The 24459-nt window shown below is 55.5% G+C and overlaps 2 protein-coding genes across 2 annotated transcripts; both read right to left on the reverse strand.

The window, feature by feature from the left end:
* Positions 1 to 492: 492 nt before the first annotated feature.
* Positions 493 to 17738, reverse strand: LOC119108027 (sodium-dependent nutrient amino acid transporter 1-like). Its single transcript, XM_037231611.1, is given in 13 exon segments — positions 493 to 605; positions 831 to 1107; positions 1271 to 1341; positions 1344 to 1446; positions 1949 to 2138; positions 2529 to 2632; positions 3037 to 3155; positions 3744 to 3895; positions 4128 to 4362; positions 5151 to 5240; positions 5623 to 5794; positions 8985 to 9089; positions 17454 to 17738. Coding segments are annotated over 13 exon segments (1743 nt in total). The 5' UTR covers positions 17466 to 17738.
* A 4261-nt stretch (positions 17739 to 21999) lies between these two features.
* Positions 22000 to 24202, reverse strand: LOC119108028 (chromodomain-helicase-DNA-binding protein Mi-2 homolog). The gene is made up of 4 exons (XM_037231612.1): positions 23726 to 24202; positions 22404 to 22578; positions 22051 to 22108; positions 22000 to 22007 (listed from the first exon to the last, which is right to left on the reverse strand). The coding sequence occupies exons 1-4, from the start codon at positions 24163 to 24165 to the stop codon at positions 22000 to 22002; spliced, it is 681 nt and encodes a 226-aa protein (XP_037087507.1). The 5' UTR covers positions 24166 to 24202.
* Positions 24203 to 24459: the final 257 nt, after the last annotated feature.

Consider the following 24459-nt stretch of genomic DNA (forward strand, 5'->3'; position numbering starts at 1 on the left):
ATGGACGATGGTCATGCTAGATGTGGGTTTGGGAGTTGAGGTACGAATTTAAGATGGCAATCGTCACCAGTTGTAATTGGACACAATCGTGCATTTTTCGAGCCATTTGGCATGAATGCGTGTGATGGTTACTGAAACTTCTTAAATTTCTTACGTACGTAAAGTGGTGCTTGATAAAAACAAGCGGCCACCCATGCGCGTTTCCGAGCATTCAGTTACGAGTAAGAGCGCCGATTAAGACGTGGTCGTATTGCCCCGGGTCACATCATTGGGGTGAGGTCACATCACTGAGGTGAGGTCACATCACCGGTAAGTACTCACGTTGATCAGTCCCTTCTCAGGGCTCTGGTATAGCGCATGCAGGAAACACAGCGGTATGGGCAGCATGGCGGCTCCCGTCAGGATCCAGCCGCAAGCTGTGGAGAGTGGTAGTGTCAGGCGCTCGGACTAACGCCAGAAAACACAGCAGTATGGGCAGCATGGCGGCTCCCGTCAGGATCCAGCCGCAAGCTGCGGAGAGCTGGTGGTGTCAGGCGCTCGGACCAACGCCAGAAAACACAGCGGTATGGGCAGCATGGCGGCTCCCGTCAGGATCCAGCCGCAAGCTGCGGAGAGCGGTGGTGTCAGGCGCTCGGACCAACGCCATAAAACATGCACCACAAAGTACCTTACTAACGAGACATAACGCAAGATAGCATGACACGTCTACCTGATCGCCCCCCCCCCCCCCCCCATGCACAATGCCTGTTATTTATTTGGCACGCCATGAAAGCGACATGAATCACGTGGGAGAAACAGCGTTTAATCTCTGGCGATATCTATCCACTCACTGATGGCGATGGGCGGATATTCGACCTTCCCATAACGCAACGGCTCCATCTTGATAATGGAGTAGGCGAAGATACCCAGCAGAGCGATCGGGATGAAGATGCTCCAGCAGAACTTCCAGTAGATGTTCGGCCGGGTCTTGATCATGAACTCGAGGTCGTCGCAGAACTTGCGGACGCCGTACACCCAGTTGATGGCGACTACCTCTACCGTGGCCAGCACGAAGATGATGAAGCCTCCGCCGAAGTTGTCCACCAGGTTCAGGATGAACTGCCCGCCCTGAAAGTAACGGTGCGGTTCGTTTTCTGAAGCTTAAGGTTCCATTGTGTTCCATTGTAACCCACGCGAGCTCGTGCGTTCACCGCGTCCGACCGCAGCTCACAGCGAGCTCGGGACGCTCACCGCGTCCGACTGCAGCTCACAGCGAGCTCGGGACGCTCACCGGCGTGACGTAGACGAGTCCGATGAGAAAGCCGGCCGCGCAGATGGCGGCCGAGACCTTCCAGCGCGCCCAGCTGGGAACTGGTCGCAGACGATGGTGATGACGCAGCCCGTTAGCGCCGTGGCCGAGCCCACGCCCAGTGTGAACAGCATGAGGAAGAACAGCACCGCGAACAGCTGTGCGGGAAGGGGAGGCAATGTGAGCAACGTGAGAACAGCAGAGCGAGTGACCACCGGGAGGGATGAAGGAAGCGTGGCTAGTCTATGATGTGCTGTCTAAGCTGCGGCTGTACATCACAGCGCACAGCTGGACGACAAATGTGAGAAGTACATGGACCTCTGTCCCACTGCAACAGCTTGAACGGCATTTATAGATGATGGTCTCACGGAATGCAACAAGTGCATGGCCAAACAAGTACGGACTTTATTTTCAACGAGCTGGATTAAGTCTCAACTGTACTCAGCCAGGTGCACCGATTCCCGGCCGCAAAACGACGCCTAAATCTGTGAGAGCACTTAGTTGCCAACGGCAGCTCTGGAGACACGCTCGCAAGGCACAGCGCTCCACTGTCACCACCTCAACGTTTCGTCAACGTGGCCCGAGCGTGGTCCGGCGCCCGGGGTACGACCTGGGCGCCCGCGTCTGGCAGCAATGAAGCCGAGCGTCACCAGCGCTGACCTGCGGCACGCCGGGGAAGTTGGCCAGCGCCTGCGGGTACGAGATGAAGGCCAGCGACGTGCCGCCACCCTTGATGACGTCATCGACGGTGGTGTCCAGCTCGTGCGCCAGGTTTCCCAGGATGGAGAAGATGGTGAAGCCAGCCAGGAAGGAGGTCATCATGTCAGTGATGCTGATGATCGTCGCATCCCTGAGGATGAAGGGAGCTTTAGCATGGTGCTGCCGTCGAAGTAAGAGACCATTAGCTGTGTTCGGAATCAAACATGCAACTGGTCCCACTTTGCCGGCCAGTGCCTTCGTCAGAATGGGACCACTGTTATCCCCTCCAGTGGACGCAACCGCTGTAATCCCTGTCCAGTGACGGACTCCCATAGCAAATACAAACACAAATGAACGTAGATTTGCCTTAAAAGACAGATCAGTTGGCGTCATCGCTGAGTCTTCAACAGCCGCATTTATCGTGCAGTAACCCATGAATTTCGTGAAACCCCACCGCCACAAATGGAAGCCCACCGTCACGAAGTCGGCCTTTAGAGCACCCACACCTGCCACCGTTCGTCTGCGCGTTTTGAAAGCTCACCTAGCCACCGGGTGACGGAAGCCGTTATAACTGGAGAACATCACCAGGCACCCGAAGCCGGTGGAGAGCGAGAAGAAGCACTGCGTCACCGCAGCGTACCACACCTGAAAAGGGGGACAGGCACGTGTCCCGTAGCCAAACAATGGTTGTGGATCTGAACTGCTTCCAGCTAAGTGATCTGATGTACGTAGCGCGTCAGTAGCGCTGGAAATAGAGACCCTAGGGAGAGAACCATTTGTCCTTAGTTTTTTTGGAATTATGGGTCACCCGCAGCCTGATTTTCTGTACTGCATGTAGCCAGCCGAAGATCAGGTACCGAAACAGCATGAGCTGTCTTTTCACTGTTGTCGCGTGTTCAGAACGGGCTTGTATAGGGATTCCTGTGCATTAATCTTTCCAGCGGTATGGAGCACAAATGCGATGATCTCAGCAATCATGCTGCCGGCTTGACAATCGTGCCAAGTCTACATGGATGTGATGAAGAAGGGGCCGACTCTGTGTCACCGACCTTGAGATTCAGCAGCTCGTGCCACTGCGGCTTCAGGTAGAAGAGCACGCCGTCCATGGCGCCGGGCAGCGTCAGGCCCCGCACCAACAGAGTGATCAGCACCACGTACGGGAACAGCGCTGCCATCCACACACATGACACGGGTTACCACCGAGCCAGGCTGACCTTGTGCGGCGGACGAGAAGGCCCACCTTCCGCCCAGTCACGTGAGTCGAGCTCCACTGATCACAGGATGGAGGGGTCTGTGGTAGTGGAGCTCCCTTGGTCACAGCATGGAGGGGAGTCTGTGGTGAGTGGAGCTCCCCTGGTCACAGGATGGAGGGGTCTGCAGTGGGTAGAATTCCCCTGGTCACAGGATGGAGGTGTCTGTGGTGAGTGGAGCTCTCCTGGTCACAGGATGGAGGGGTCTATGGTAAGTGGAGCTCACCTGGTCACAGGATGGAGGGGTCTGTGGCGAGTGAAGTTTCCTTGGTCACAGGATGGCGGGGTCTGCGTGGTCTGCGTGATCTGCGTATCCTGTGTGACCGAGCATTGCATGCGTCATTGCTTTTACTGCAACATCGCTAACCGTGCTTGGCAGTGCTTGAGAAGCGCTGTGTAGACAGCTACACAAAATATCACGACCTCCCTATCGTCCGATGTCGCGAAGTGGAAGACAAACGCGCCTTTCCACGCAACAACGTCATCCCGAAGAAGCCCGCTCCCACCTGTGAAGTAGGCGACCTTGCCGGAGCTCTGGACGCCCTTGACAAGCGTGAGGAAGAGGATGACCCAGGAGGCGAACAGGCAGAGTGTCAGCCGCCACTCGGGCAGGCCAATCCCGCCGTCGATGTCGGGCAGCTCGTTCAGCACGTTCCTCCTGGCGAAGGGATATCTTGAGTTATCGCCGTCCGCCGTGTCCTGGGACTTGTGGCCATTGGCCTCTGACATCGCGTCGTATGTTATCTTCTAGCCAACTCCAGCAGTTTGTACGCTCTGGTCGCCGCTATTAGGACGTTATCACAAGCTCAGGACATCGCTGCGTCGATGGTTTTCAGTAATGCCAAGCACTGCCTACGCCATCCGACTTTGGCGGGCCCGGTGTCACTCACTGGAAGTACATCTCGGTGGAGCCGATCAGGTTGTCGTCGCCGTGCGTGTGGTTGAGCAGCGAGATGTTGGTGGTGGGGTCGACGCAGCGAGTCATGTCCGCCCAGCTCGGGTCGCACACGGTCCACGGAAGCACGGAGGAGAACGACGCCACGAAGTAGAACACGGTCAGCGCCATCAGGGCGACGTAGTAGGAGACGACCGACGCCGTGCCGATCATCTGACCGTACCCGACACCTGGCGGGCAGACGGGGTGCTGTACACCACACCTGGCGGGCAGACACGGTACACCACACCTGGCGGGCAGACACAGTACACCGCACCTGGCGGGCAGACACAGTACACCGCACCTGGCGGGCAGACGGGGTGCTGTACACCACACCTGGCGGGCAGACACGGTAAACCACACCTGGCGGGCAGACACGGTAAACCACGCCTGGCGGGCAGAGGGGGTACTGTGCCCCGTACCTGTCAGAGGAGTCCACGGTACACCACACGTAGGGGAGAGGCGCGAAACAGTGCACCACACCTGGCGAGCAGACGTGGTACTGTACCCCACACTCGGCAGACAGAGGTGTCCACGGTGCATCGCATAGTGGAGGACAGACGCGGCGCAGCGCACCACACCTAGCGCTAGATCTGCGTCACCATACCCCACACCTGGTGGAGCGGGGTGGACATCAGATGCCTGTTGCACAAGCTGTGCATGACACCTGATCGGCCAGGACTGAGAATAGATAGCTGGTGACCGAACTGGGCCCGCCGGGCACACCAGTGGTATCTGGCGAGCGGACTAGAAACTACCGACAACTGACGGACGTACTTGGGATAAAGGCTTCTAGCGTACGGACGGGAATTCATGACCCATTAGCGCACAGTTTATAAGCGAACAAGTGCTAGGAAGTGAGTAACGGTTTTTGTTTTGTTTGTTTTGGTAGGCAGATGTGACGGCGAGACACCCAAAACAACTAAGGGTGTAGACCTATTTCGTGGCCGAGCGAGCGGTGCACGCTGTTGAGCCTTACCTCTGGCGGCGGGCACGACATTCCAAACTCGCACACAGCCGAACGACGAGAATTGCCCCATGGCCAGCTCCATGTAGTACAGCGGCTTGCCTGCAGCACGGAAAGACCTTAAGCCACGTGCTAAAATAGCCTTGCACTATTTGCAATCAATGGCAACGCAGACTCATGTTGCAACGGCACGTAAGCTTTCGTTGCCATTTTGCATCGGCTTCGTACTCTTGTGTGCGGCGCTTCAATGAGCGTTCCAGATGGGATAGTTTGATTTTGTGAGGTCAGAGTCCCGGAACCCTGTTCAGACTATTGCGAGCCATGCCCATGTGGCGAAGGAGGCTTCAGAGAGATCAGAAGCACGACATCCGTCCACGGGGCCTTTGCCCGGCTAAGGACAAAGGTGGCCGGCGGCGGTGGCCTCCGGCTCAGCAGTGTGAACTGGGTCTCGCGGACGACGTGACGTACTTCACCTTTCACTCACCGATGAGGAGCAGCACAACGACGTACGGAATGAGGAAGGCGCCGCCACCGTTCTCGTAAGCGGTGAAGGGGAAGCGCCAGACGTTGCCGAGGCCGACCGACATCGCGACGCAGGACAGCAGGAACTCGATCGGGCTGCTCCATTGGTCCCGCTCCTGGTCCTCCTGGCTCGCCTGCCGCGCGGTCGGTCGCTGGTCAGCGCCCTCTGTCGCGCGGCCACTGAGGGAAGCGGCGCTGAGTGCAGCAGCTGCGCGGCCTCGGTCAGGGCGGGTATTCCGGGTTGGTGTGGGGTGCCTGCCACCTCAGGCAGCGCGGTTCTCTGGGGTGGTGTGTAGTGCCCGCCGTGTTCTTACATAAAGGGGATGGAGATTTTGCATCCTCATGCATCGGCACCACGCGCTCCATTGAGATAAGCCTAGGTGTCACAGGCTAGCTTCCAATCCAATAGGTGGATGGGTGGAGTCGTCAGTACATGAGACAGTCCCAGTGTGAGGAGATCTTCAGGAGCGCTTGAAACTGCTTGCTTGATGCCATTTACACAAACAGACGCGCTAAGGGGAGATCAAATGACCTTTGCATCTCCAACACTCGGAATTATCGCATGGTCCACGAGCATGAGAAAAACTAAGCGAAGTAACTGCGCTCGAAGGTCACCCTTTTTAATGGCTCGCTGCGGCGCAGCCAAAACATAGCATGAGTGTTTAGCACAAGTGCATGGCATGATAAAAGTGCATGAGTCATGAGTGCATAGCACAAGAAAAAATATGGTTGGAAAAGATGGATACGTTTCGAGAACATGAAGTTGATGTTCTCCACAGAACATCAGCTACACCCCTATGGCTTGTATCGGCCCTTGGAGGTCATACGCTTCGTTACAGAAATAATACGTGTAACTCTGCATTAATTCGGCACTGACCGCAGGGAGAAATCAAATATGCCCCCGTCTAATATCCGCGATTATTCAAAACGCCTTGAGATATCGCAGCGAAATTTTCAGTGGCTGTCAACTAACGAGCTCTTCGCCTTGTGCCAAAATAACAACTATGAGAACATAAGCAATCAAGCGTAAGCGACGTCAGGATGACGTCATGTTTACCAAGTTGTTTTCCACAAAAGCGCATGATTGGAGACAAACTGACACAGAAGCCAAGTGAAAAAGCATATTTTACATCTGTGAACGGTAAATGTGAGCGAACCGATCCACCATGCATATACCTTGTTGTGTTGTTTGAGTATTGCACCTTGAGATATTGGCACGTCAAATAACCAAAATATTGACAAAAAGTACAGTCAGCATTCTTTTGTCTCAGACTCAAAATTTTGATCACTGAAACGCGTATCATAGTTGCGACTAAGAGGGAAGTCTGCACCAAGTTTCAAGCAATCATCTGAAGAAATAGCTGAGTTAAGGCTTGAAATGTATCACTGCGCACGCCGCCCTGCCCAGGTGCCCGGCCCACGGCGGAGGGCGGCGGGGCTCAGGTCTGCCGCAGGGGCGCGGCGACGGGGCGGCGGAAGCCGTTGATCAGTTTCACACGTAAAGTAACGACCGCGTGACTGTGAGAGGTTCAAGGCCATCAGGCTGCGCTGTCGACCGGCCTGAACAATCGGGACACAACACGAAATCGATGCAACAGCTTTTTCAACACCGAGGTCATCCATTTGACCTCGGCCTTGGACAGTTTATGAACAAGTAGCCGCTATTGCTCACGCGTCTGACACCCATAAGTGTGGCTAAGGTCTTCGTCATCGCGTCTAGACGTTTTATATGCGACGGAAATAAGTAGGCCAAAACAGATATATACACCAAGGTTTCAGTTCTCAATTGCAAAGCGCGTGCCTTTGGCTTTAGGCCTGGTGCTGCACGCGCAACATTACGTACCTTTCTTTATAACATGTCTGACCGGGCCGCAATGACTTCACGCCATCAGAAGCGCTTCCACATGAAACGCGTTGTGAGAACGGTCAGATATTCCAGAATTACATTTTAAGAAGTTGACCTTGACCTGTGACCTTAAAACACGCTTAAAATCAAGTTTGTTGTGTGGTTCGAGGTCGCACGCCACGGCGCTATCGGTTGCGATTTAAAATTTTGAATTCGGCCCGGGCGTGAAGGGCAGGGCAGGGGGGGGGGGACAAATCTGCCTCCTCCGGCCAATGGTGTGCCGCTGAGGAGTCCGGTCAACGCCGGGTTAGGATCGTATCGGTACCAGTATCAGTGACAGGATATTGGAACCCATCCACGTGGTAGCTATTACAATCTCAGGTCGAAGCAATTTTCAAGTCGCATACAGGTGCAGCGTAAATAGGCACACCCACAACAGGTGCACCAATAAAATGACACGGGCAGTGATAAATGGTACAATGAAGTTATACGAGCAATGGTCAAAGAGCTGAGACAAATCGGTCGGTGCGCATTGGGCAGCGTTCAGTGGTCAGTGGTCAAAAACTACACCATGTATGGCGGTCTTAAACGTATTCGGTGTTGAGGCATTATGGGCGTAAGATGGCAGGCGGGTTCCAGGCAGCCGCGCCTCGGTGCAAAATGCCCTCGGTATGGCGGCCGGCCCGTGTCTGTGCAAGTGCCAACTACTTCTGTCCGACGCGCGCGTTTCAGGGGTTGAAGTAGCGGCGCGTGGCACAAAAAGTGCGCAGACCTCGTGAGGCGCGCCTACCTCCTTCAGCGCCCCTTAACACTTTAATCACGCCGCGGTGCGTCACCATGACCTCCACCCTCGGCCATTCAAGGGAATTTAGGGCCGGGGCGATATGGTGGTGCCTTTTGGAGCCGGTAATCATTTTTGCAGCAATTAAGATGAAAACATTTTGAATTTTGTGTAGTTAATTCTTAGCCGCCCTACCACATACGCAAGGCAGTACGTGACGTGAGGGAACACGTACGCCTGAATGATGATTCTAAGAAGATCTGATGTAAAGTAATGACGGAATTTGTTCAGAGAAACGAGGATGCCATTCCATGTTTTTCACGACACTTTAGACATGGGAACCCCATGACAGAGTGGGGTCAACTATGACGCCGAGAGTTTTGCTGCCACTTGAGGTATGCTCAGCGGAACCGTTTACTTCAAAGTGGAAGCCAGCTGACTTTTTTAAACCTTGCTTTGACCCAACGAGCATAAAAGCAGTATTTTTTTTCGTTCATTTGGAGAGAATCGACACTGGACCAGTTCAAGCTTACGCATGGTAAGTTCTTCCAGTCTTGTGTTTTGATGTGTGCCACTGCCTTCAGAAATCATGAGTTATTTATTGTGACCATACGTCAACAGTTGCATGCAGACATTGGCCCCTTAGTTTCCAACGTTAATGTTAAAATATCGGAAGTGCTCCGCACGAGCTACCAACCTTTTCCTGGTCTTCCAGGGCCTTTTTCTGTCCTCCATCAACTTGCTCCGACACAGACCCTATCGGGACTGGCTTCCCGTTCGCTTCTCCCACGTCCTGCGACAGCTGGGAAGGAAACGCGGCGTTCGTGTTAATCAGTGCGCGCTAAGAGCGCCGCAGTTTGAGATCGAGTTTCATCGAGGGTCACCTCGGTGCATCTCCTTACAACAGGTCACGTCCTCATGTCATCACGTCCTCATGCAACTCGTCCAGCTGGCTCATTCGGTCGCCGCGTTCCCTTGTGCTGGGATGCCAGTGGCGACAGGTTCATCCCACCCATTAGCCTCGTTTCCCCTCCGAGGTGGAAGCGCTTCCCTTGTGCTGGGATGCCGGGGGCGTCAGATTCATCCCACCCACTGGCGTCGTTACCCCTCCGAGGTGGAAGCGCTTCCCTTGTGCCGTGATAGCGGGGGTGTCAGGTTCATCCCACCCACTGGCGTCGTTTCCCCTCCGAGGGGAAGCGCTCCGTGGGATATGAGGGTATGTTAGCTGTTGGCCTCCAGCCTCTGCTGTGAAGTCTGTGACGCGGAAATTTGATAAGAAGCTGTTCCATAGTCGAACGGACCTTGAGTACAAAAAAAAAAACACAGCAGCGCTCTCTGCTCTGTACATTTTGTCAGAGCGATTTATACTGCGCTTTGTAGCTTGTTGTATATCGCTGAGCCCAGATCTTTACTTAGAGCGTGAGTATTGGATGTCAGCATCGAGAAAAGAACTCATTAAAATTGACGCGTGGTGCAAATCTGCTACGATTAGCAGGGCGACTTCTGCCCCTCTGACATCACAGATTTTTGCGCGCCTTCGATGGGACCAAATGCTACGCAGATATTATGGTGTGTGTTACGCACCACAATCGTTGCAAAAAATACAGATTGCATTGCAATTGTCCCCAGGCGAGTTTTATCCCACATTCCTTTGCCGGTTAAACATAATTTATGGTGGTTGTTAACTTCAGTGATTTCATAGAGTGTGTTATGCCATTCATTCGTCAACAGATAGAGGCATTAGCACTCAAACTGTGCTGACGCTGATATGCGTCCTTGTGTGCGGCTGGATTTACACCCTCGAATGAGGCAGTTCGATTGTTTAATGTTTAAGCCTCATATCGCGTATGTTCCATACAACTGCGACGTAGACCAGTTTGTACTTTCCTTTCCAGTTGGCAGCTCCAGCTTTGCCCCCCCCCCCCCCCTTAACTCTGGTTTCGGGTGCCGCCGCAAGAAGGAAGTGGGCCCAATCTGGAGCAAAACCCGTTTGTTGCCGTATTTTGAAGGTAGTTTTGGCCACTTTCACTGTTTAAATGAGACCAAACGCGATACATACATCTCGACGCGGAAATAATGGGCAATCTTAAAGGTAAAAGTGCGAATCGATGGCTGTACTCACCCACGTCCATTCGCGTGCAAACACAACATTCCACAGTTTCGGAGCGGTTTGGGGATCGATATCAGTTCTCGGTGACCCGGAGGGAAAACGACGGAGACCGACTACACCGTATAAGTGCACGCATGAACGTGCCGTCTACGAAAAAAAAACAGCCGAGCTTCCTCAGTATCATAACGGTGCCAGCGATCCACCGGAATGCGACCATTCCTGCGTGTTTTCAAATATCATCTCGAATGCAACACGCTGGCGTCTAAATCGTGCAATCCGGCTCCATGAAATTGACACAACGTAAATCCCAGCCCGCGGTGAACAATATGCTTCAAACATGTCTGTGCCGCTTACTTTGCTCTTGTTGTAGTCGCCCCAAGCGCCATCAGTGTAGAATTTACTCTAGTCTCTGGTGCACACTATCGCGCCCTTCTGCCGGCCTGCTACCGACTACGCACTGATATTGAAGTCGCGAGTTTGTACCGGCGGACATTTGTGCACACCAGTCCGCATACGGCAGGGATGTGCTGAAACAGCAAGAGGCCATTCAAATCACAGCCATTCGCATTATGGTATGCAGCTGGCCATGTCCTGTCGAGTCCAGAGTACGGTTAAGTCGGATAACTTCCGTCATATGTTGTGTACAGCACACATCCGCACAGCGGATATTTAGATGTACGTAAATATATTCGGCAACCGATTCGACTGAAAGAACCACGCGCCATTGTATCGGCCTAACGTGACGTGTCCTTATGTGCTGCTGGTCACGCGTTGTTGGGTGCAATTCATGAGTCGACCAGTGTAGCACGTGTCATTTTAGGCCCAGAGCAAGACATGAAACGTAACATAAAATGACAAAAACGTAACTTGGTCATCTCCCAGGAACACGAGTGCAGGTAACCAGCACCAAATGCTCCTCAGTTCAGGCCATATAAGCGTAAGCCCAATATCTTTAAACTGCGTATCGTGCAGTGCTGGCCATCTAGTGTTGATATTTGATAATTTGGTTGATTACTTGAACATTCAGGTGGCTTTGGTACCCTCTGTAAGCCAACTGTATTAATTGAAATACCTGTTATGACAAGGGGCTGTCAGTTTAAAAGCTCGCACGCCCACTGGCTCTGACATCGCTGTAAACTAACTGTATCAACCGCGACGCCTGGTTTACCTGTCATTTCGAAAGCCCGTGCGCCTCCTTTATTGCGACACTTATTCCTTGTTGACTCCCTGTATCCGTGGCAGCGCCACGGGTTAAAAAGTCCGTCTGCAGGCGTCTGTCAGGGTACAGTCTATCACACGCGTTTTCACGCCCATAGACCCTCACACAGTCTTCCTCGCACCTGACCTTGTACCCTCGGGGCCGCTGTGTTGAGAGGAGTTGGGCGGTTTGCGCAAATGAACTGGCACTCCCATAAAGAACGATGCTGGCGTGCTTAGCTAAACATGCGCGCAGGTGTGCGCGCATCGGTATGCACTAAGCAGCCATGCATAACACTGTCTCCAAAACCCCTGAATGCGAAGATGGTAAGTACATCAAGTTGTAAAAGCTGCTCCAAGGGCTAAATGCTACGAACAAAATATTTCAAGGGCCAAATACTGTTTTAATACCGATTTACCGGCTGGGTGCCCTGCGATAAGTCACCATCTCAGCATGGCCACAGCGCCTGCATGCGCTCTCATTATCGGCAACAGGCGGCAGCGTATCAACAGGTGATGGTACTCCCGCTGAATCGGCTTTATGGCGGTCATACTGTTTATGGTGCGGCTTACGGGTGCAGCCTGCTGATGTCTGCGGAGCATACTGTGCGAGCTGCGTTACTGAGTGGGGCGTTCACGTCCCAACAGAAACGATTTGGAGGTCGTTTGGAGGTCGTTTGGAGTCACTCTCAAAAAAGGCGGCGCTGGTCATTTCCCGATCATCACTAGTGCACTGATGGGCCGGAAAATGCTGAGATCAGTTCATTTGCACACACCGTGTGCCTGTTTTTACGTCTCTCGCCGGTCTGATTGCCGATGTTTTACACCGATCACTGAAAACACCCCAAACGGGCGGATCCATCACATACGCACGAAAGGTGATGAACGTCTGGTCATATTACCCCCCTCCCTTCCTATCCCCGTAAAAGCGGGTGTTTATCTCGTGATGTCATGCCTCTGACCATTAATATCCAGGTCTGTGTGTCCGGCCTTTCAATGCCTGTCTAATCTGTCTGTCTATTCGATTGACAGATAGACGGACAAAAAGACAGACAGACAAACAGAGCTGCCTGAACATTCTCACGGCCCAGCTTGGTATGCCAGCTTCCTGACAGTTTTAACCTCTCTGTGTTGAAATCCTTAAGTTTCACGGCAGGAAAAAAGACCCAGTAGCCTCCAGCTGAGGCCCACGCAGCCTCTAGAGCGGCATGGCCAGCACGGTCTCCTGTCGACACGCCACTGACGTCACCCATATGCCGTCAGAAAGCCGCCATTTGGTAACGAACACGCCTCTGGAACATGAGAACAGGGCTCCCCAGCATGAAAATGGTCACGGATAACATCATAAGCCTCTTTAAACTGCAGCAGTGATTCCATGGTCACATTTGGTCTTGTCCCACGTGAACCAATTTTAGTGGTAGGAATAACTTAAACGCCTAAATTTTCGGTCTTGTGCATCTCAATCCGAAAGAAACGCGGTTTAATCGCACCTATACACATTGTTTCATCGTCGCATCAATTAAAAGTTATCTATAACACTGTAATAATGTATTCGCTACGTCCCCGAGCCTTTTTCATACCGAATGATTTGGATTTACTGCTAACACGCTCCCGGATGGCCGGTTAGATACCCTTTGCTCGGGGGGGGGGGGGGGCGATTTGCCCCCGAGGTCTCAGAAACTAAGAGAGCTAGAGACACCAAGCGCACGGGGCGCGTTGGTGTACGTGAAGTCACTTGTGCCAAAATTTGAGGTTCCTAAGTCACGATCTTTGGGTTAAATTAGATCAAACAAGGTCGAACTCGAGGTTGGTGTCCAAAGGGCCCCCAGAACCTAGATACCTGCTTTAGAAAAAAGGTCACTGATGTGAGATAAAGATAAATGACCTTATCTGATCTCTATAAGGTCACGGTGACTGAAATCATATAGATCTGTCTGAGTCTTGCGCTTGAATAGGCGTCAAAGATTACGCTTGCAATATGTTCCTAAAAACGAAATGCTGATCTGGATCATTTTAGATCAGTGACCTATTCTGATCTTTGAAAAGTTCATGATAGATGTATAATGCGGTTTCTGTTATCAATAATTCGAAATGAGCACCAGAACTACCCATTACAGCAAGCTCTAAGGTAACTAAAGTGAGCTGTTTTGACCTTGGTCTGACCTTCATACCTGACGCTAGGTCAATGGAATTTGATCAATCAATTGTTGTGTTACTAAAGAAACCATCTCAGAGATGTGTGGCTTCGTCTAGCACTCCTGTTGTTGCATCAGATTAAACAATTCCCAGAAATTGACTTCGCTGAACCCATGGACCTGACTTCGACCTGCTGTTGATCAGCGACCATACAAGGTACAGTCCAAATATCTGCTGCCAAGCGATCCGCTATTCAATTGTCTACAGGTATGGAAAATTTGGCGCGGCTGCTCCGCGCCGTTCTGAACCACGCTGGGGAAAACTTTGGGGGTCAAAGTGACCGCCACCCGAGCGCGTGTTAATGTGATGTGAAGGTCTCAGTGGACCTCTGAAACATTTCGGGCGTGATGTATTCTGACGTAAGTCGTACTCCCGCTATTTCATCCTTTGTGACGATCTGCGAGGTAAGTTCACGTTCGTCGGACAGCGATGTTATTGTGATGGTTGATATCGGCCCGACAGCAATATGCAGGCCAAAGTCGTCGTGTTTTGACATGTAGCAAGGACACACTTTTCGTATCTGTGGATCAAACAGGCTGCACCGCAGTGGGACCACTGCAAAACTTATCGCTAAAGCTCCCGTCATTGATATAAGCAGCGATTCTCAAGATTAAAACTCATAAATTTCGGGCATTGACAGTTTTAAGACGCCCAGTAATTTCCGCGGGGCTGCTGGTTCATGCTGCACCATGCTTACTAGAGCTGGCCACCGCTTTCATGGCGGTGAAATTTCTTCCAGCAATATTCCCCCTCTCGAATCTGCGCGAAACTTAGCCTGACCCGTGGAACCGGAGCCGGAGCGGCAGCTGGTTTTGGTCTTGTTGTTTGAATGACCTTGAACAGAAGTCGCCACCGCTGGCGTCGTTTCTTTGAGCGGCAAGACACGCTAAAACCCCATGTGACCCTCCAATGCGTTGCTGAGAGCCGAGTAAATAGGCGCAGATGCGGCCAACAAAGACACTTGACGCATCGCTGCGTACCGAATCAGGAGTGCACCCACCCCCTGCTGCGTGATTGCAATGCCAGAGGCTATTGGTGGAAGCGCTTGCTGTGTTGACATGCGCCGAGTGGGGAGACATACATACCCAGTGCGTCGTCCTGAACCGAGTCAGGACCGCGGGCTCTTCGGATGTCATGCACTTCCGGTCGTAGACCTTGCACGCGTCGGAGCTGCCACAGCGCGGCATCCCAGCACCCCCTCCTCGTCTTCGGGGCCCGCCTCTCTTCTCCCCCCGCAGTGCTGTGTGCGGCGGTCGGTCGTGCCCCAAGGCACGCTCCGCTAAGTTCGTCGAGGCTGTCACTGATCAATGAACGGCTGCTCACTGCACACCCCGCCTTGAACAGACAGACAGCTCTCGCCGTGGCCGCGCTCGCCACCGACCGCAGTTGACGAGGCGAGGACCGCCGCTGCGCGGACGCCGTCGCCCGTTCGCCGGACCCGAGCCAGAACGCCCGGCCGACAGGGATCACCGCTCCCCCGCGCGACGCGACTGCCGGGGAGGGACCCCTCTGGCGTCCACCTGCACCAATCCATACACCGGCAGCCAGGTGCGGGCGGACAGTGTACACCCGGCCACGTGCGAGCCCATCGATCGGGCGGGGGTGGACACTGGACACGCTGGCTGGGCCAGCGCACACGGGCCACCCGTCCCCATGCGCTCAGCCAGCCTGATTTGACCTGTGCAGGGCTATACCTGAGTTTTTTTGCTGCGTATCATTTTAGAGGGACTCGGATTGTTCATAAACCAACCCGGTCCGGCCGTTCTTGGGTCTAGCTGCGAGTGCTGGAGGAATTCAGTAATTAATATTTTGCATGAGTGTTCCCGGGAATAAGTGATGCTGGTGTGGGTCGATGTCGGCGTAATTGCCATGCGGTCCATCATACCGGCTCGCACTGGCTACCGCTGTCGTGCTGCGTCAATTGACACGTTGACACAGCAGGACGCCTGGGTGCAAGGTGTCCTCTGCTGAAAGCAGCAGGAAGCAGGATAGTTGCCTGAAGAGCTCACGCCCAACCGGACCGCAGTTCGACCGGTCAGCGCGAAACGCACCAACGCAAATGCGGCGAGTTTCGGCTGTCCAGTTCACGACGCTGTGGCAGCCGTAGTACCACACACAATCCGCCTTCGTTAGTAGGAGGGTCGCCACGGTTGTGTGGTGCCTGCCAGCCGCAGCACTACACACAATCCGCCTTCGTTAGAAGGAGGGTCGCCACGGTTGTGTGGTGCCTGCCAGCCGTAGTACTACACATAATCCGCCTTCGTTAGAAGGAGGGTCGCCACGGTTGTGTAGTGCCTGCCAGCCGTAGTACTACACATAATCCGCCTTCGTTAGTAGGAGGGTCGCCACGGTTGTGGTGCCTGCCAGCCGTAGCACTACACACAATCCGCCTTCGTTGGTAGGATGGTCGCCACGGTTGTGTAGTGCCTGCCAGTCGTAGTACTACACACAGTCCGCCTTCGTTGGTAGGAGGGTCGCCACGGTTGTGTGGCGCCTGCCAGCCGTAGCACTACACACAATCCGCCTTCGTTGGTAGGAGGGTCGCCACGGTTGTGTAGTGCCTGCCTGTACAAATGAATCAGGGTAGAGCCCCCCCCCCCCCCCCCCAATTCAAAACCGTGATTCGACTGGAAATGCCCTCGTCTGCTTAGGAATGCATGTACTGATTTATCATGGTCCCGATTAGGCCAGATAAAATTCAAGATCATTGGCAGGCTTGTCTGTGCGTTCATCACTGCTATTATAATGCACCAGGACATCTACGTTTATTAAAATTATATTGTGATCCACTGTTTTACATTACTGGCAAATATGGATTGTCCTCACTCCTGACCCGAGCTTTGTCAGACATATAGCATGCCATCAGGGCTGTGCTTGTTGTTTTTATAACCTCTTTTTCGTTTAAGGCATCTCGCTGTGATTTCGTGCCGTCGTTGAGGGCTCATTGTAGAAAAAAAAACATTGGGGAAAATGAGCAAATACAAGAGTGCACGGACGCGCGAGAGCATAATTGTATTGTGGCACGATGGGAACTACCGTTCATGTGCACTCCAGCGAAAACTATTGACAGAACTAGTGTGAAAATTCGGCAACTAGAAGAAACACGGACAAGAAACCGACCGACTAGTGAACGTTCAGTTACCTCGCAATAGGGCTCACACTGTCTGACTCATCAAGGCGCCAGTAATCGCCTGGGAATCAGCCAATATCGTTTTTTTTGGACCCGGTCCGGGTGTACGATCTAGACTGAGCGCTTGTGCCCTTAAAACGACACCGACATATCATTAATTTTGTTAATACCCACCAAAAGAACTGCTATTTTGTCAATACTTCTGTCAGTCACCAAAAACTCGCACATCAAAACGCAAAAATAAATTGACAGCCTAGTGCCGGTCAATTTGTACCAGTGCTAGTGAATTTGACGTGGAAAAGTTGTGATGCGAATGTCTGCCTGCTTTGCTCATGGAGGAAAGACATTTCAAAACATTGCTAAGAACTTACTGTACGGGTTCCCAAATGGCCACCAGCATTCGCCCATGTTTTGGTGACACCTGCATGAGAATAGCGCTCGTCTGTTTTCACCTCGCCGTCCTAAACAGCAGCAGGGATCTCCCGCTGCGAAGAAGCCGCCGCCGCACGCAACCAGACGGACATCGTACTCACCTGGGCAGTCATGGCGGCAGCTCGCGCCGCTGCCGGTCGTCAGATGACTTCCGCTGTGACCGGAACGGCTCGGTTGACCTCCGTGCGGTCAGGCGAAGTGACGGCGGCACCTTGACCTGCGTGGAGCTGCTCAGCCGGGGAGGCGTGGCAGCCGCCGACGGAGGCGGCCGTCCGCGGGGCGCGTCTCGCTGGGCGCGGTGACCCAGCGCGAGTCGCACTGCGATGTCGCGCGGTGAGCTGGAGTGAAGCGGCGGACCTGCTGGCGGCCTGGTCCCGTCTGGTCTGGTCTGGCGAGGTCCGCAGCCGCCGCGGCGCTGAGTGGTGCGTGCCCCGCCGTTCCGTCGGCAGCCCCGCCTCTGAAGGTCCGGCCCGGCGGACTGGCGCACCTGAACTGCGGCGCCATTCCGCTCGCTCCCCGCCCCCCGCCCGCCCCGGATCCCCGCAGTCTCTTCGCGCTGCCGGCATGCGCGGACAGCGGCCGGCATACCGTCGTCGCCAGTATGCGCGGGCAGCAGCCGGCTCGCGGTCCGCGACACCGTCGCATGCACAGACATAGCCTGCCCAGCCTGTGCGGTCGCACCCCTCAGGGTCGTGCTCCGACGAGCGGGATGTCACCTTCGTGGTTGTGACCGGCTTATTGCGATACAGTGATGACAGCGTGCGACCCCCCATCCGAATGCGTGACCACCCAGCTGGGCAGCGCGGGTTCGGCTGGTCCACATGCCAGCCAGTGTTCGGCGTGAAGTGTGCGAGGAAGTGCATACCCACCGACGAGCAAGGCACACATATTTAGCAGACTCCCGACGCGTCTTCTCGCCGCTGATCTGCGGCGAGTCATTTGACGCAAGACTGACATGGCCACTGGCGTCTCTCGTAATAGCGAAACGCGTACAATGGTAAATACGGCGTCGATCTCCGACTCGTGACCGGATGCCCGCCTACCGCACTGCCAGCATGACAGCAGGTGACACGGCCAAACGCCAGGGAGCACACAGCCGGCGACCGGAGTACATGTGATGAAGTGCAACAGGCCTGACCTACACGGATACTCATGAATGTGGCTGAGGCCTAAAGGTCGCACATGGCGAGGCGGCCAGTGAAGCGGTTATGGCATATAAAGCCGGTAAGTCCAAAGGCCGAATGGCCACTTGTGAAGCGGCTAGACGTCAGCTGCCCAACCGGGCGCGCTAAGACAACGAAGTGCTTCCTATTCTCCTCAGACACTTCTGTTTCTCATGCCGGTGCAAGCCGAGTCAGACGGCAGGGAAGCACAAGCCATCATCATCAGGACGAACCGGCCGCCACCTGCTGCGCGCGCCGCGCTCAGACAGCCGGCCGCGCTGCCCTCCGGCCGCCACCGCTGGCCCGACGCGTGGCGCCTCGGGACACCGCCGCGCTCTGCCATTGTATGCTAACGCCCCGCCGGTGCGGCGTGCCGCCCCATGAGACCCACCGCCCCGCTCCAGATCCCTGACGAGCTCAGCCTAGTCCGCTCCAGCCACCGACTCGAGAGAATGCGAATAGCTACTCTACAAGTCGGCGGCTGTGGCCGATGTGGCACAGATGATTGAGGTCGTCGGGTTCGGGGCGTCTCGACGGCCGGGGTCGCTGTGCGCGGTGCAGATGGTTACCAGTGTATGTGCTGGGGGACCCGCCACCGATCACGTCCCGGAAGACGCCGACGGTCTTCGGTGATGCTCTCCGTGACACCCCGAGGGCGCCAACTCTCGGAGAAGCTGTCAGACACACACCCGTCTCCCGTGTCGGAGTTTATGCCGATGCTGGTGGCTTCACGAAACTCCACAGGAAATGGAGTTTGCATCACATTATTCTTGCAATCACTTTGATTTTTCCTGAGACACCAGGCGGATATTTACATTACCTCACGGCTTGGCCAGTCGCAGACGGAGAAGCTCGGCGCTTTACTGGACCGGAGTCGTGTGAGTCGATAGCCTACAGCAGCGACTCCCTCAATGACGTCACGGTGCACGCCAATCTAGATTATACCACGTGACCCTCACTGAGCTTCGCAACGTAGATGTTCCTTGGCGCTCATATCGATCAGCTTACCGGCAGAGGTTCACTAATCGACCATTCACGCGCAAAGCCAGGAACACTGTTGGGAGGTCTTGCACACTGCAATCTGGTTCCATTTCACACAGCATTTGACTAATTTGAATCAACTGCGACGAAGCTTAACGCGGTTACAATTTTTTATCCAGAAAACTACTTTCAGTGCAACAAAAGGCATTGGTTAAACGATGTTATAAAGCAATCATTCGCATATATTACGAAAATGTTAAGTTTCATCAAGGATGTGTCATGCAAATATGTAATTAGCGACCCATGGCATGTCCTAACAGTGGCTTGGCATCACCGTTTACCTTAACTTGGCTCCCTTGATATAAATTCCATGATATGCGACCGAAAAACCACAGCCGCCATTGTATCCTCGTGCGCTTCGCGGACAATGCCACAAACACACACAACTGAAAGGCATTATTACACCATAAACATTAGTCAGCTTTGGTTTCTCTCTTAATCTCTTGACTATAACGCTTAAAAAAATAAAATGACGCAGTTCGGCATCTCCCCAGAACCACAACAGGACAAAAGTAACAGCGGACGTGGGAGAATACTTTGAATCACCACCGACAATGCCCCGACGTTCGGGACTGCAACGGAATCGCACAACACATTGTGCCGCCAACCGACGCCGAAGACGCTGGGTTACCGGGACGATGGATTCGTCTAACTGTAACCAGAACTCGTGCATGTGGTCGCGAACGAAGCTGTCGAACACCTCTTCCAGCTCCTTCAGGTACTTCCTCCCGACGCTCCCCTTCTGCAACACAGCACCGTTGGCTTAGCGCCTCCGCCAACCCGCCGCCGAACAGCAGGAGCGGCGTGGCCAGAGAAGCACGCTTTACCAGCACTCGCCGCCGGCGATGGATGAAGCAGAAATGCATCATATGAAGCACGGACGAGCAATCGTCATTGTCATCTGTCTGTTGCACATGACATATCCACTAATGCTTAGTTAGATGCAAGGGACGAAAAACGGTACGTGTGCCCGTCTTTCCACGGAGCTGGAGGTTATGAGGATTTCCAGCTCCATGCCAGCTTGTCATTTTGCTTGCATGTACACGCACAATTACTTACTCGTTACCACGGCTACTGTACACTTTTTGGCAATCCCTATTCAACGTATTGGCAAGCTCTTGAAGCGACTACGAAACACTAAGCTCCCGGCTTTCAAAATCAGTGGCCATCCTACCAGCAGTGGTACTTACACATAAGTGACTTTTCTTCCCCCTTAGCATGCTTTCACGTTAGCAAAAACCAACAGTTTTTGTCCTAAGTCCAGGTGTGGAACTATGAATATCAAAAACAAGGGTATTCCGCGCCTTGCGTATGTGTCAAAAACGGCACATTGATGTTCCAGCTTCAGCGCACTCGCAGCCCAGTTCTGGCACAAAGAAACGGGTTATCTGTAATTTGCTCTTGAAGGCATTTGACGACATTAGGCAGCCAAATGCCACTGGGTTAAACATCACTAAAATTGTCTTGGCTAGGTTTGCAGCAGAGTCGCCTGTTTCCGGCGTGGCTTTCCGCGGGAGAAGTCATGAGCTGGGGACGGGCGGACGAGCCCTGGAGGTGGGCGGTGGTGACCGGAACACGCCGCTGTCAGGGGAGTAGTGGAGCTGGAGTCGGGCGCGGGCCCTGGAGGTGGGCGGTGGCGGCCGGAACACGCCGCCGTCCGGGGAGTAGTCATGAGCTGGGGCGGGCGGCGGCCCTGGAGGTGGGCCCTGGCGGCCGGACACGCCGCTGTCCGGGAGTAGTGGAGCTGGGACGGGCGGCGGGCCCTGGAGGGGGCGGTGTGACCGGAACACGCCGCCGTCCGGGGAGTAGTTGAGCTGGGGACGGGCGGCGGGCCCTGGAGTGGGCGTGGCGGCCGGAACACGCCGCCGTCCGGGGAGTAGTCATGAGCTGGGACGGGCGGCGGGCCTGGAGGTGGGCGGTGGTGACCGGAACACGCCGCTGCCCGGGCGTAGTGGTGAGCTGGGGACGGGCGGCGTGCCCTGGAGGTGGGCGGTGGTGACCGGAACACCGCTGTCCGGGGAGTAGTGGTGAGCTGGGGACGGGCGGCGGGCCCTGAGTGCGGTGGTGACCGGAACACGCCGCTGTCCGGGGAGTAGTACATGATGCGGAGTCGGGCGGCGGGCCCTGGAGGTGGGCGGTGGTGACCGAACACGCCGCTGGTCCCGGGGAGTAGTCATGAGCTGGGGACGGGCGGCATGGCCCGGGAGGTGGGCGGTGGCGCCGGCACACGTCGCGTCCCGGGACGCACCGCACGGGTTTTCCCTCCGTATGGTAGCTTCCGTCCAGCCGAGCCGTCACGTGGACCTGGCGCGTCGGCAGTGAGCCAGCGGAGGCCGCGGCCCGCCGCAGCCGTCCGGCAAACTATCCGGTGACACGTCTACAGAAACCAATCCCATGCTGGAGTACGCACCTTCAGGGACCGTATCATGTCCACTCCGACGCTTCAAGCGCCTTGAGGAGGTCCATGAGTGAGGGTATTTCCATGGCTTCAGGCGCTCCTTGATGTCGTCCAGGCAGATAGGGTCCTTGAGTTTCCTCCACTCTGGCAGTAGCTGCGTAACACCGTACGGAATATACCCACGACACCAGAGCGTGCACTAAAACCAAACGTAACGTACATGGGCGGAGCGGGTCAGACCGTTCAAAAAAGCTCTAACATCGCAGTCCCACTTGTGTACACAATATAGGAATTGTACAGTATTTCCATAAAATCCAAGCTTCGTGTAGGTAGGTACATAAAGGAGGGGACAAGCCCAATAATCCTAACATTCCCATGTCCGTGCAAATGGCTTCGTTCAGCCAAGAATAACTTTCCAAAATGGACGGACGCCCGCGGGCCGCACTCACCTCCAAGTTACTGCGGCTTCTGAAGTAGAGGCAAGGATAATAGGCGGCATACAGCTCGAGCAGCAGGCGGCGTGCCATGAGGAGGTCGGCGGAGGCCAGGAGCCGCTCAGGGCGGGGGCGGTCCGGCCCGGCCAGCCGTGGTGGCTCCGAACACAGCAGGCACCGCCACTGGCCTCTGGGGACGCGGCAGAGCAAGGTGTTGCGCACGCTACCGGCCCGACCCGTCACGTCCTGTACGCTGCGCAACATGACAAGGCCGTGCTTTAACCCACTGTGCACAGCACCGAGGGTTTGCTGCGCAGTGTGGGTCAGGGCGCCGCGACCAGGCTGCCTGTTGCCTGGCCAGTGAGCTCATGCTCGTGCTCATACCCATGTCCTCATTAGCTCATGCTTTGGCGAGAATACACGGTGTCCAAAAGATGACCATCGAAGGCAAAGAACACAACCGCCCTGTGCTGCGGCTCCCACATAATGGCCTCACCAGGCGGAGGGCCCTGCGCTCCTGCGGGCCCTGCCGCTGCAGCTGCAGCCACCTCAATAACTCCTCATGCTCCGCAGAGCGCCACGTGGGAGTCCTCCGTTCGCCACACTACGGGACCCACCATCCCACAGACCACGTGACAAACCCCGTTCGCCACACCACGGGACCCACCATCCCACCGATCACGTGACATTCCTCCGCTCGCCACACCCACGGGACCCACCATCCCCACAGACCACGTGACAATCCTCCGTTCGTCCAACCACGGGACCCACCATCCCACCGATCACGTGACAATCCTCCGCTCGCCACACCACGGGACCCACCATCCACAGACCACGTGACAACATCCTCCGTTCGCCACACCACGGACCCACCATCCCACAGACCACGTGACAATCCTCCGTTCGCCACACCACGACCCACCATCCCACCGACACGTGACAATCCCTCCGTTCGCCACACCACGAGACCCACCATCCCACCGACCACGTGACAACCCTCCGTTCGCCACACCACGGACCCACCATCCCACCGCCCACGTGACAATCCTCTGTTCGTCCAAACCACGGGACCCACCATCCCACCGATCACGTGACAACCCTCTGTTCGCCACACACCACGGGACCCACCATCCCACCGACCACGTGACATCCTCTGTTCGCACCACGGACCCACCTACCCATCGGCCACGCGGCGATCCTCCGTTCGCCACACCACGAGACCCCCCACCATCGGCCACGCGGCGATCCTCCGTTCGCCACACCACGGGACCCACCATCCCACCGACCATACGCTCCATCGCTGACCAGCTGTCGCGATCCCACCCGCGCCAACTCACTCCGCGTCGTCCTCGACCTCGCCGACGTAGCAGTCGCGGTGGAAGGCCCGCTCGCAGTAGTCACAGAGCACCAGGTCGCCGCCGTCCCAGCAGAGGACGCAGTAGCTGACGTTGGGGGAGCCCGGCCCGCGCTCCGGCGGCCGGTACAGCAGCTCGGCCGCAAACCCGATACCCAGCGGGTCGTTGGTGCGGTTCCAGGGCAGCGGCTCGCCAGACGCGTCCATCGGGCGCACCACGTGAGGCGAGGCAGGCGGCGCGGTGCCAGACGCACTGCCCACCGCTGGCGAGACGCTCGACGACGACGGAGGTGATGGGGCACCGGAAGCGGAGGAAGAGGACGAGGCACCGGAGGAGGACGACGAGGACGACGAGGACGAGTTCTGCGAGCTGGGAGCCGAGTCCGAGTCCGAGGAATCGTCCGAGACGGCCAGATCATCCATCAGCGAGGGCCGGGCGGGCGTGGCGTCGCGCCCTTCCGCCGGCCGGCCGCCGGCCGCAGCATCGCCCTGGTCTGGTGGACAGCGCCGGTGGCGCCAGGGGACTGGCCTCAGCAGGCAGCGCGACCAGTGGCGGGGCGGCGGGAAGCAGGTCGGCCGCTGCCGACGCGTCCGGCTCAGGCGCCTCCTCCGCGACCAGCTCCACCTCTGTGCCAGTGCGCAGCGGGTGACGGTGGCCACGCGGCGCGCAGTCGTCCGGGATGAGCTGATCCGTGGCGCCAGTAGCCGTGGCTACGG

The sequence above is a fragment of the Pollicipes pollicipes genome, unplaced genomic scaffold (assembly GCF_011947565.3).
Source record: "Pollicipes pollicipes isolate AB1234 unplaced genomic scaffold, Ppol_2.1 Scaffold_6686;HRSCAF=7923_pilon_pilon_pilon, whole genome shotgun sequence".
Lineage (NCBI taxonomy): Eukaryota > Metazoa > Arthropoda > Thecostraca > Pollicipedomorpha > Pollicipedidae > Pollicipes > Pollicipes pollicipes.